Below are 13,852 nucleotides of genomic sequence, written 5' to 3' on the forward strand. Positions count from 1 at the left end.
ATAAGTATGAAAGGATAAAGTAATAAGTAATTGACATTAAAATTAACTATATTTTTAATTTTGAAAATTGTGCAATAAAGTGTAAATATAAAAAAAAAAAATAACTTGATTGCACATTTGTAGAAAAAAATCTTCATCAATCATATTAATCTTTGTAGTGCAATGTGTGAAGGTTTTAAATGAACATTCACGCAAAAATGCGTTAACAACCGATCGATTTAAATCAGCTTTTAATCTAACAACTCTCGTTACTAATTAATTTACATTCAAACTGGCCGGGTAATACCCAGTTGTTGCTCCACTCGCTTGCACACTTGCTTGACTGACTGGCCAGTTTCGCGCAGTTAACGCTCGACTTTCGTGTGGGATTGCTCGATGCGGATAGTAGCTGTCAAAAATTGGCGGTAAAATTACACGCGGTCATCGTAATTGATTTGTTTTTTTTTCGTGTACTTACCACCCAATATGAAATATTGATGAGTGATTATATATAATTCTTGAATGTAAAATTTAAGTTGTTAATAGTTAAAAAACCTCTGACTTTATTAGTAATGCAGTGAAATAGTGAATTTAGTGAAAGTGTCGAAGGATTCAATATTTAAAAAAAATGGTGCCGTCGCGGTATTTTTACAGCGGATGTCTATTATTACTAGCTGTTGTAATTGGTGAGTTGTAATTGTAATTAACTTGTTACTTTGTATACATTTTTTTTATTTATACCATTTTTATTTTATTTTCTGAAACTATTAGATTTGTATTGGATACATATATTTATGTAAGAAATCTACTTAATTTTAAAATAATGCAGGGACAAGAAAATGTATGTAATATTTTAATAAGTACCTACCAAGTAAATTTAATAACTTAGTCGTTGCATAATAATAACTTAAACATAAAAATTAAATACTAATTTAGATTCAATAGTTCAACATCCATTGATTAAACGACCTTAATTTTAGTGACCTTACAAACTTACCAGCCTACATTTTTATATCGACACCTATTTATCAATTTATTTCTACGATTTAAATAGACGTGTACAAGATAAATATCACGTTTTCTTATTTATTACTAAACAATTAAATACAACCAAAAGTATTAATAAGGTAATTTCATAATGTATTACTTAAACCTTATAAATAAATAGGCATCATTTAGGTAAAATATAGTCATTTACCTGTCTCAACATTCTTTACTTAACGATTAATTATCGTCATGATACACCATAAATTATGCAACGCGAAAATATAAATTTGTAATCGATTTTATACAAATATACTTTCGATTCAAGAATTAATAATAGCTCAATTTATTTTACCTCAATGTAAGCTGCTTTGAGTTTTATTTGTAGATTCGAAGAAAGAAATAAGTTTTTTATTATAATCTTGTCAAAAGACTAGTCACTAAATTATAATATCAAACCTACATCACCATAGAAAAAATACCGTTTCCATGAATTCTATGTATCTATCTATATAGTTAACTGAATTTAAAAATTTCACTCTAAAACAGCAAAAAAGTTGTTCAACACAATGAATATTCATTTATTTTATTGTGTTGGTATTACTAGGTGGTTGCATAGATTTTACTGTAGTTTTGTGAAAATAAGGGCAGTGTCGACTCTTAAATAATGTAGTAGTAATTTTGTCTCCATTTTTTTTAAATTAACATGAAAAAAAGGCACGTTTTGGCGGGAAATGACGATGTCGATTGCAGACTTTTTGTTTGAAATGCCTCTATCTACGTTTATATTAATGATACGATGTTGAATAGCAAATATTAATACACGCAAGTTATCTGCACGCAAATGCACAATGTGCGTAATAGTTTTAAAGAGAAAATGTAATTTGGTGGATTCTATATGTTTTGTACTATTTAAAATATGTAATTTAAACAAGAATAAAGAAAAAAATTCTATTTTCTGATGGTAAATGATTACGGAAGCGTATGACTACTACAATACAAAATATCTTTGATACGTCAATAGATAAACCCCATGTACTCGTAAGGTCTTTTGAAAAAAAAATTACTATGTTTCTTTTGTAACGGACTTCAAAAAAGGAGATGGTTTTCAAACCATCGGTTGTATTTTTTATGTTTGTTATCTTAAAACAAAGATATAATTTTTTTTTTATCTAAAAAGATACTTTCAAATCCGTTCCATACAAATATTATCAAAAATCGGTCTAGTAGTTTAGTTTTAAATAAAAAGAATTGATTTTACCATCATTGAAGTCTGTTTTTTTGTGGAACACAATTTTAAATTATATTGTTATGCAACTTGGAATTTCGAACAAGTTGGTAGCCACCTTATGGAATGCGGCAACTCTCGCTTATAAGACTGGTATAATTGACGTCACAGAATATACTGTGACGACTCACAGCCATAGTTGAGCTTTACAAGATAACAGTAGGTCACGATGAGTATTTGTCTCTTCTTTTCCCATGGCATATTTGATAGTAGTTTAATATCGTCATACCAGTCTTTAACTATCAACTGCTTAACATAAGCCTCCTAGCGGAAGCTTAGTAGTTGCCATTAATGGTAGCGGAATTAAACAAAATAATTCTTATCAAATAACCATAGGAAGACTTTGTACAAAAGTCGTTTGCTTGGGTACGTCTGTCCCATTCGTGTTTCTACCGTCAGTTCAGTTGTGTTTCGATTTGAAGGGTGGGATATGACAGTGAATTTATAGGGTACAGAGAAATAACTCCGTAGTCCTCAGGAATGGCAGCGCATGGGGAGTATCATGGATGAAACAGTATACTCTGTTATGTCCATGGTACTGCTCATGTCTATAGGCGACGGTTACCATTTTCGATCAGGTAGACCGTCAGCTTGTTTGCCATTCTAAATTGCATAAAAAATATGGACTTCCGCAACATAACACCTAGTTCAGTAAATTATTTATAACTGTCTTTGTAATTTAGAAGCGCAATAAAGAATATGAATAATGATTCACAATAGTCAATCAGGTTTTAGAATTTTTCCATTCGATATTTACGATCGTTCAGTGAAAGCGGCTTTGCATTATAATCCGGTTATAAATAAAAAAAAGGTTATTTCCTTCAATTATCGATTTGTTATCTATAATGAGGTATTGTAAATTTTTCCAGATGCACATCTTATGCATGTATGCTCTAATTTCGAAAATTTTAATTTGCATTTTATACAAAAGTAAATCGAAATGGCGTCATTTTATGAAAGTTTTTGTACTAAAAAGATTGAATATATTTCTCAAAGAAAAATAGATTGAACATTTTGTTCGGCAAATTAGAAAACACTGTAAGAAACACTGGGCTGGTCAATCACCAGCCAGCCCAGCCCATATCTTAATTCAGTTTACAGCTACAACCAACCAACCACCCAGTAGTCCAGTCCAAGCCACAATTATGTTTTATGTTACCGTCAGGAACAGAAATATTTGTTTGTTTGTTTATTTATTATTATTTTTTTAATTTAGACTTTAATTGAACTGAATTTAATTTAATTGCATTCTATTTGTATACTATTTTTTGTTTGTTTTGTTTCTTTTCTTCTTGTTTTGTACACTACTGTGTGAAATTATTTCTTTCTTTCTTTCAAATATGAAAATTGCAAATTTGTGCAGTAGTTTTTTGCATTATGTTGGAACAAACATACATAGAGACACATAAGATTTCTAAAAAATATTGTTTTTTTTTTATTAATTGATGACGACGAAATAATAACCTAGCTTACGCTATCGGTGTACGCTGGCAGGGCACCAGCAAGAGATGAATAGGTGAGGATAAAAGCAAGTCAGTTAGTTCATCGTGACGAATTCAAGAATTAACCACGATAGTTTCCAGGAGGAACTGCTTAGAGGTCAACTTGATAGAAGCTATATATTACTAGCAATGGCGATATCAGACCTCGTTACTAACAATACCTTTCCCCCCAAAATTATTGTTCCAAAACAATAATTTTATTTACACATATATATTATATTATACACCTCATGTTATATCTTCTGAAATACAAGTATCTTTCATGTATAGAAATTGCCTAGTTATGTTTTTTTTATGTTAGTAAGATTATGTATGTGTGTGTAGGTATATGTATGTGTTTAAGGAAATTTATTAGAATTTCTCTGATTGAATGAAAGAAATTGTGATAAATTGAATGTCTACTTGCGAAATTTTTACCATTTATTACCTATATCGTGTATTCATAGAGGATGATTGATATTTATCAATAGTTATTGATCATTGAATGGATTTACACTTTCACTGATCAAAGACTGGTTCTGTATAATTATCATTTAATTATACTGAATAGAATATTAATTAATAGTTATCGATGACAAATTAATCACTCATTAGCTTTATTCCGTGGCTATACTTGTTTTCCGTACTTTCAAGAATATAGTCATCAAGGATATACTGTGACACCCACGGTTCCATTCATGTGTTATCACTTCTAATGACTGAGGCGACATGTCTTTAGGATCAGAGACTACATTAATTGACTTATTTCATTTTTTATTCCCATCGTTATTGTGCTTTTCACATGAAATGGTTTCATGGCCAATAAATATTTTCTATTCTATTCTAATATGCTATATCCCATAGAAATCGTTATAGCCATTAACGAATTAAACAGTGGTGACGTCATATCGTTACTATTTCAAGGCGGGGGCGATGACGTGAAGGAATGTGTATTTAGGCTCTCTATTTTATGTCCGAAAGACCTTAGACGTTTGGTAAGATTATTTACCGACTAATAATGACCAGTGATCTTCGTGGTGCAATGGTAGACATATTGCTTTGCGTAAATTAAAGTCCAGGTTTGGTTCTTGGTTGCGTAATATGGGAAATAAATATTTGTAAATTACATCAGGACTGGGTGTTCTGGGATATACTACAGAAGTCTAGTTTCTCAAAACTCAGGGTGTCCCAGTTTAAAAACCATACTAATGATCTGTTGCCGCAATTTATTATTGGGATAAATACGTTTACAAAAAAGGGGAAAAATATAATTTAAGATATTACTCCAAAAAAAAAAACACCGACTTCGATCAAAATCAGTTATTTTGATTTAAAACTGAACTGTAGATCCGATTTTGATAAAATTTCTATAGGGCCAATTTGAAAGTATAACCTTTTATATAAAAGAATAATTTTCCAAATCGACTAATAATCGATGAAGGTCTAAGGTAATAAACATAAAAGGAACAAAACCAAATTGGGAACTTGCTTATTTTTTTAAGTTGGTTTAAAAAATATAACAAACAATATGTGAACAACACGAGAGATATCACAGAATAGTAATAAATTTATACGAATTAACAGTCGCTTCCTTTTTGAAGTCTTTAAAATAACCACCACACTCTAGTTGTGTGATGGTCACCATCGGGCGTCGAACATAACGGTAACCCACACTTGCACCCGACCACCTGACCTACAATGCCCTGACCGGCAACATAGTTATTCCTTACATTTTATATTACTCTATGTATTGTACACTCAGCAATAAATAATTTATGGTCAGAGTTATAAATCAGAAAATACATTTCACTATTTTATTATATTTATAACTAGTTTTTGCCCGTGACTTTGTATGCGTGCATTTTGAAAGTAGGTAATAACATTTGATCTATCAAGATGAAACATACACAAGAAATTAACGTTAGAACTTCTTTTAAATAATAAATCAGAAGCATTGAAAGTTCTTCAACTGTTTTTGACAATTGACAACTAATTGTGGTGTTGCCATAATTTATTATGAGTGCTCCTAAAGAGCTACTTTTAATTATATTACTAATTAAAAAAAAAAGTAAAATTATGTCATTTTAAAGAGCAACAGACTGACCTTAACAAAAATTTGGAAGTCTTACTTTAACGCTTTTTGATATTTTTTTGCAACATTACTACATTATTTTATATTAATATAACATTTTCTACGATAATTATTGGCAATTAATAACTGCTAAGTATGCAATTATACCTAGTAAACTAGTGATCAATAAATTCGACATTACAGATGTACCATAGAACGTTTTACACCTTTCATACATTTACTTGCACTATTGTGTTAATGAAGAAAGCAAATTATTTTACGATTATCACTACAAAAGACACAGGTACATATTTCATGTGTTCAACGGAAAACTTTCGCTGAGAAAGTTGACATAAATATAAACATTTAACTAAATATATTGATTTACATATTACAACAACAATCTCGGTGAAATATATCCGCTATAAAAAATATTATGTATTATAACGGTAATTTATTCCTATACATATTTTGTAAATAAAGAATAATTCGTACATTTATTAATTCTTACATTAATTCTTAGATTATAAATCGATCTTCGTATCGTCTTTTCAATCGACTTTATTTTTATTTATTCATTTGTACAAATATGTGTACATGGCGGACGGCGAATAAATATATATAAATAACGAATATACTTACACATATATGACATATACTATATTTATACACGAAATTGAGAATAGTATAAAGCACTTATTGCTCGGATAAAGTAAAAAAGTGAGCGTGAACGTTTTTTTTTGAAAGACGGTTTAGTCGGTAGTCTCTTAATCACATCAGGCATCATTCATAGAAAGATGGAGACTCTTCCTCTGGAATCCGTTATAAACCGATTTGGAAATTTTTTTCTCAGATTTTTTTGGAAATTAGTCCTTAAGAAATCTCATCAATTGTATCATCAGTTTTGAAATAAAAATTACTTGTTTTTTTTTTATACAACTTAGAATGGCAAACAAGCTGACGGCCCACCTGATGGAAAGTGGTAACCGTCGCCTATAGACATGAGCAGTACCATGGACATAACAGAATATATTGTTTCACTCATGATACCCCCCGTGCGTTGCCATTCCTGAGGACTCAGGTGTTATTCCTCTATACCCAGTAAATTCACGCCATATCCCACCCTTCAAACCGAAACACAGCCATGCAAACACAACTGCTTTACGGTTGAAACACGAATGGGACAGAGGTACCCAAGCAATCGACTTTTGTACAATTTGTTCATGTTCATTCATCCGTTAAACGCAATTGAGTTACAAACATCCAATCATCACTCTGTTGGAGAAGAATAATATAACTCGCAGATTTACAAGCAATTAGTTATGTAAATATCTAAAAGAAACGAGCGTGAGAAATTTTTTTACATACGTACATATGTACGTCATTTTATTTGATACTAACGATTTAGCCCGACTTCGCACGGGTAGGTAGAATTATCGAAAATAATATTTCTATAGATAAAAGGATTAGTAAATCGGTTGAGTAGTTTTTGAGTTTATCCATTACAAACAAACAAACAAAGACCAATACAAAAAGAATCATTACAATTTTGTTTGGACTTGAAAAACTTGTTGTCATATCAGTTCTTAGCGATAAGGTCGCCCATTGTTTTCTCATTGTGATTATTTCTTGTAATTATTATTTATAATAAGTTTACTATTGTAATCTTTTGGAGGAAACAATAAAGAGTATCTATCTATCTATCTATCAGCCGTTAACTACCGTACTGTAGTACTACTGTTAGTAGTTACCACGCTTGGCGAGAGGGGTGGCAACCGCAGTTTCGCTTTTGGCGATGTTTTAAGAGAGATGCTGCTGTCTATCCCTCCACTATAAGCTCTCTTAGTCGTCTCTTACGACACCTAAAGGGTAGCTTATTCTATGCCAAGGCCTTCATTATACTCAGGCGTACGAAGTTACGGTAAAAGATAGTAGCCGAGGTTTTCCCAAGAGACTACAGCATGGGGTTCTTCAAGAGGGGGGGTAAAGAGGTTTCTTTAGGGTCGGCAACGCGCGCGTAATACCTCTGGTATTGCAGGCGTTCATAGGCTACGGTAACCGCTTACCATCAGGTGGGCCGTATGCTTGTTTGCCACCTCAGTGGTATAAAAAAAAATCTATAAAAATCAATGACGCTCGGTATTGACCTAGGTCATAAACCTTGAATTTTCCAACATCTAGTATTGACTACACCATTGACTTATGTAATAAGATCTTGAGTAAACTAGTTTACATAATATACATAAATATATATTTCTAATCGCTTTGTGTAACCTTGAAATCTTTATACATGTTGTTTTAATTTTACAGAAATACTTATTTAATAATACATAAAATATATGAATGTGAGTTAGTCTGTTTATTACTCTTTGGCGTATTAGCAGCTCTACCAGTCCTTTTGAAATTTGGCATACATATAGTCATCATTCATCATCATTTCAGTAGTTTTGTCAGTAGTTGCCACGCTTGGCAGGCGAATTGGCAACCGTAGTTAGGCTTTTAAAGATGTTTTAAAAGGGACACTGTATTTGAAAAAGGTTGGATTTTTTTTTATACAACTTAGAATGGCAAACAAGCTGACGGCCCACCTGATGGAAAGTGGTAACCGTCGTCTATAGACATGAGCAGTACCATGGACATAACAGAGTATACTGTTTCGTCCATGATACCCCCCATACGTTGCTATTCCTGAGGACTCAGGTGTTATTCCTCTGTATCCAGTAAATTCACACCATATCCCACCCTTCAAACCGAAACACAGCTATGAAAACACAACTGCTTCACGGTTGAGACACGACTGGGATAGAGGTACCCAAGCAATTGACTTTTGTACAAAGTCTCCCTCTGGTAATTTGGATTCGACTGTTTTTGTTCAAACATCTATAGGGATATCCATGTAAAGGTGTTTGATCTAAGCACAAGACGTAACTTCACAACTATATGATGCGTGAAACTACCTTCTATGGCATTCAAGGGCGCATATGATGAAAATAAAGAGATAGCATTGTCTCGATATCTCACGCTTCCACTACATTATAATGGATTCTTAATCACACGCATTTGATACGAAGTTGTTACATGTGATTTATTTGTTTTATACATCACAGTTCGGTTTCAGAGATGTTTCCTCCCATGAATACTCAGGTTGTGGAATGAGCTCCCTGCCGAGGTTTTCCCAAGAGACTACAGCATGGGGTTCTTCAAAAGGGGGGTAAAGAGGTTTCTTCAGGGTCGGCAACGCACGCGTAATACCTCTGGGTCATAGGCTACGGTAACCACTTACTCAGGTGGGCCGTATGCTTGTTTGCCACCTCAGTGGTATAAAAAAAACAGTTTAATCTAGTTATTATGGTTTTATTTTGCGCTATCTTTTTAGAATGATCCAGATATTGTATTGTATTGTAAAATCATTCTTTCGTTGTATATAATTCATACTGAATATCTTAAAAGATTGAATATACAATGGCGGACTTATCCCATAAAGGGATCACTTACAGTCAACCTTTGAGATATAGAAAATGGACAAGGAAATGCTTCTAATGTCTCAATCGGTAGTGAATTTTTTTTTAATGGATGATAATAGAATGGTACCCCACCCACGCTATCGGTATACACCGGCTGGGCACCAGTGAAGAATGAAGGTGAGGATGAAGCAGGTCAGTTAGCCCATCGTGACGAATTCAACAAGAATTGTTCACGATGGATTCCAGGGGGAACCACGTGGAGGTCGACCTAATAAGGTATATTGCTAGCAATGGGGCTGTCAAACTCCATTGTTAACAATCCTTTTCCCCCTGGTAGTGAATTATTAGTAAGTAAAATAGTAATAGAATTATCGACAGATGATAGGGACGACAGATTTTTGAGTGGTGACCCTGTATGGATAAACATAATGTAGGGCGATCCCCCACTAGATGGAGTGACGACTTCAAATGCATTGCAGGGAGTCAGTGAATCCAGGTGGTTTATGATCGTTCATTATGGCGGTCTATAGGGGAGGTTTAGGTTCAGCAGCGGCCAGTAAAAGACTGATATGATGATGTACACATTACATTACCAGAGAGAGACTTTGTACATAAGTCGTTTGGGTACCTCTGTCCCATTCGTGTTTCAACCGTAAAGCAGTTGTGACTGCATGGCTGTGTTTCGGTTTAAAGGGTGGGATATGGCGTGAATTTACTGGGTACGGAGGAATAACACCTGAGTACTCAGGAATGGCAACGCATGGGGGTATCATGGGCGAAACAGTATACTCTGTTATGTCCATGGTACTGCTCATGTCTATAGGCGACGGTTACCACTTTCCATCAGGTGGGCCGTCAGCTTGTTTGCCATTCTAAGTTGTGAAAAAAAAAACCTAAACATTTTGCAATAAATCATAGCTGTTAATTGATATCGACATACGACACTATATTGATAGTGTATATTATCGATCATGTTACAACACTATTGCCTTTGACACACGCCGAAGTGAATTTACGTGTCGCATTTTACCATCAATTATTAGCCCATCTTATTACAGGTGCCATTTCATTTAGCAATAAGGTGTTAATTATGCCTCTTACCTATTTACCCGACTATAACTAAAAAAGGTTATGTTTTTAGCTATTTTTATATGCCGCAATAGCGTTGCAAGATAACAATTCAATACAATAATTATAGTACAATATATTGTCATGAACAGTTTTTTTAAGAGTTTCCTCTTGTCAGTGCAACTAGTTCATGCATTTTCTTCAAGCTTTTTTTTTGTTTTTTTTTTTAATACCACTGAGGTGGTAAACAGGCATACGGCCCACCTGATGGTAAGTGGTTACCGTAGCTAGTTCTATCCCAGGCTATATCCTTGACCTCCCTATACGACATGACACTTAGTGTTTCTTTTATCTGTTCCATGTAGTTATTCCTCGGTCTTCCCCTTCCTCTTTTGCCTTCTATTTTTCCTTCTACTATATCTTTTAATCAAATTAATTGAGCACCTTCTTCTATTTGAAGTTGGTTGAAAACTGCCACATTCAACACTACAAATGTGATCAAAATTAAAAGTTAAGATTACATGTAGAATCCACGGTTCACCGGAAAGTCAATGTCGATGTTATTTACTTAGAAACTTGACTGGATTTCAGTAAACATTGCAATATTTACATAACCTAATACGCGGTTGTGAAAGCAATGCTGTTTGCTTTTTAGTTCATACGTTTTACATTACCTTTGGTTATACTTCATTAGATATTTATTTATTTACTCTTCATTGCACCACCATATATATATATATATATATATATATATATATATATATATATATATATATATATATATATATATATATATATATATATATATATATATATATATATATATATATATATATATATATATATATATATATATATATATAAAAGGCGGTCTTATCGCTAAAGCAATCTCTTCCAGACAACCTTTGGGTGGACGATAGTATATTTATTCTATTCATTTATTATTGCCAAGTGGTCCCGGTATAGAATGGGCCACCCCTTTCTTGTCGTGGGTCGCGTAAGAGGTGAATAAAGGAGACTCAAAGCCATTCGGTTACAATTATAAGTAATAAAAATTAAACATAAAAAAGAAGTTAAATAAAAAGTTAAAACAAAAGTTAATTAAGAAGCTTCTAAAAATTAGATTACTTTGACCAAAGATGAGTGGAAAGGAACATTAATTATAATCAGCGGGTAGTGTGCGTATAATAAAAACAAAAAGAAACAGTATGACTGTGATTTTTCATTCATATGATAAACTACGTTTACATAAATATAAGCTAATTTATAATATTCGAAAACATTTACATTCAAATTACACAAATATTTGTAAATAATAATAAATATAACATATGTAAAATACGTGTAATACATTCAATAATAAAATCAAAAAGGGTATATTAAGGTTGCTGCAGGGCCGACAAAACGCACGTGGCGCCCTAGTGCTTTAGGCGCCCATAGGCTACAGTGACCGTTTATCATCAGACGGGCTGTATGCTTGTTTGCCACCTTTGTGTCATGAATATGTAAAATAGGTTTAAAAGGACAGAAGATGCTTCTTTAATCTTATCTTGAAGCTGTTCTGTGATTGACCTTTACGTATGTGTACTGAAAAATAGTAAACACAAATAAAAATTTAATATATTTTTTAAACAACATGAAATAAGAAAAGATAATGCGTTCAGTGCAGGCGACTATTGAATAAATTAAGATTCTTTTCACAAAAAATCGCTGACTTTTGTAGTGGTAAAATCGGTTATTTTAAATAAAAAAAACTATCAAAACGATTCTGATAACATTTCTGATAGTATACCTTTGAGATAAAAAAAAAATCCAAATCGATTTATAAATGATAGAGTTATGAGGTAACAAACGAAAAACAAAAAAAAAAACAACCTATTTGAGAACGAGAAGGTTCTCAGTTCATGTGTATTTTTTGTCGCTATGTCACGCAATTACACCGATAATTCTGAATCGATTTCATGCCTTTTTTAAAGAGTATTAAACTCTATTAAATTTGATATTATTTTTATGATGATTAAAGATACAATTTCTCTTTTTTGGGACAAAAATCAATCTGCAGGTCCATGATCCTGTATTCTAAATCGACTAATAACATAACGCAACTACGAAATCGCTGTTTCTTGGAGAGCCAAATATAATTTTTTGTTTTGTGTACATATTGATTTTTTTGTGGCTATCTGTATTTAATACTAGTTTTTACTCATTCCTTTTTCTGTATTACTAGGATATGTTACGAATAAAAAGAAAGACATACAAATAAATTGTAGCGTACAGAGACATAACACCTTATTTCTCAGAAGTAACAATGCATGAGGGGTATCCTGGGCGACACAGTAGTGTTTCTGTCGTGAAGTAGTTCTGGTCGCATGGTTGTGTTTCGGTTTGAAGTGTGGGATATGGCAAAATTACAAGGTATAGAGGCTAAAACCTTAGTTTTCGGTTGTAGAACGCATTAAGGTATCATGGGTGACACAGTATAGGTACTCTGTTATGTTCATCGCTATATTCGACTACTACCACTTTCCATCAGGTGGACCGTTATTTTGTTTGCCATTTTGAGTTGTATACAAAAAAGTCGAATTCGGAAGTACCTCCCCACAAAATAAATACCTATTTATATAATTGTAAATTCGTGGTATTTATAGAATCCAAAGCTATAATTAGGGAGAAATGTTACTAGGCGACAGACGATGGAGTTATTGGAGCGCATTGGAGAAATTGCGTGTGAAATGACCACTTGTCGATACTATCATTTTATTGAGTAAACACCGTGACAATTGGCAAGGCTGTTGCCACGATTGGACGATCATTTGTTATTTGTTTTTTATAAATATAAATGTTTACAATTATTTATTTATTTAACTTTAATATACTAAGAAATTGTAAATGGCGGACTTAATACCATATGACGTTATCTACCAGTCGACCGTAGACAGGAATAGCAGAAAATATAATTGACGGTGAAACGTATTATACATTAAATTATAATAATATTTAAAAAATAACATATGTATAATACTGATATAACTTACATTATACATAATATATTTTACATTATACACACATACATACGTGATCGTCATCTGATGATAATACGTCATGACATTGGATGATCGTCATTATCATCATATCATATCAGTCTTTAACTGTCCACTGCCGAATATAGGCCTCCCCCATAGGGGGAGTTAGTACACTTGGCGGACAGGTTGGCAATCCGTTTCTAGATTAAAAAGATTTTGAAACACAAAAATTGTAAGTTGGTCGTCCATATAAAAGACATCAACGAGTTACTTTCTTGAAAATATATATATATTTTTTTTTTGTTTATCTCAAAGGCAAAGGCTTCTGTCCATACAGTTTACGTCTGTCGTCAAAATATTAAAATTTCTCCGATGTTGTTATCTTTAATTGTTGAAATGATATAATCATAAAGAGTAAAAGAGAGGTCCTAAGTTCTTGAAGCGAACGCGAGACATGCTGTTCTTTTTTAATAATTTTAAATTCTATAAAAATT

The 13,852-nt window shown here is 32.6% G+C and overlaps 1 protein-coding gene across 2 annotated transcripts in view; it reads left to right on the plus strand.

Annotated features, from left to right (window-relative positions):
- The first annotated feature begins 332 nt into the window (after positions 1-332).
- The window catches only part of LOC113520300 (uncharacterized), a 60,474-nt gene continuing 46,954 nt past the window's right edge, over positions 333-13,852 (plus strand). For both annotated transcript variants that reach the window (XM_026905591.3, XM_031914651.2), the window contains exon 1: positions 333-665. In XM_026905591.3, the coding sequence (XP_026761392.2) occupies positions 608-665 (58 nt within the window). In that variant the 5' untranslated portion in view covers positions 333-607. The remainder of the gene's footprint in view (positions 666-13,852) is intronic.

Source organism: Galleria mellonella, unplaced genomic scaffold (assembly GCF_026898425.1).
Source record: "Galleria mellonella isolate WM207_F2 unplaced genomic scaffold, CSIRO_AGI_GalMel_v1 utg40, whole genome shotgun sequence".
Classification (NCBI taxonomy): Eukaryota; Metazoa; Arthropoda; class Insecta; order Lepidoptera; family Pyralidae; genus Galleria; species Galleria mellonella.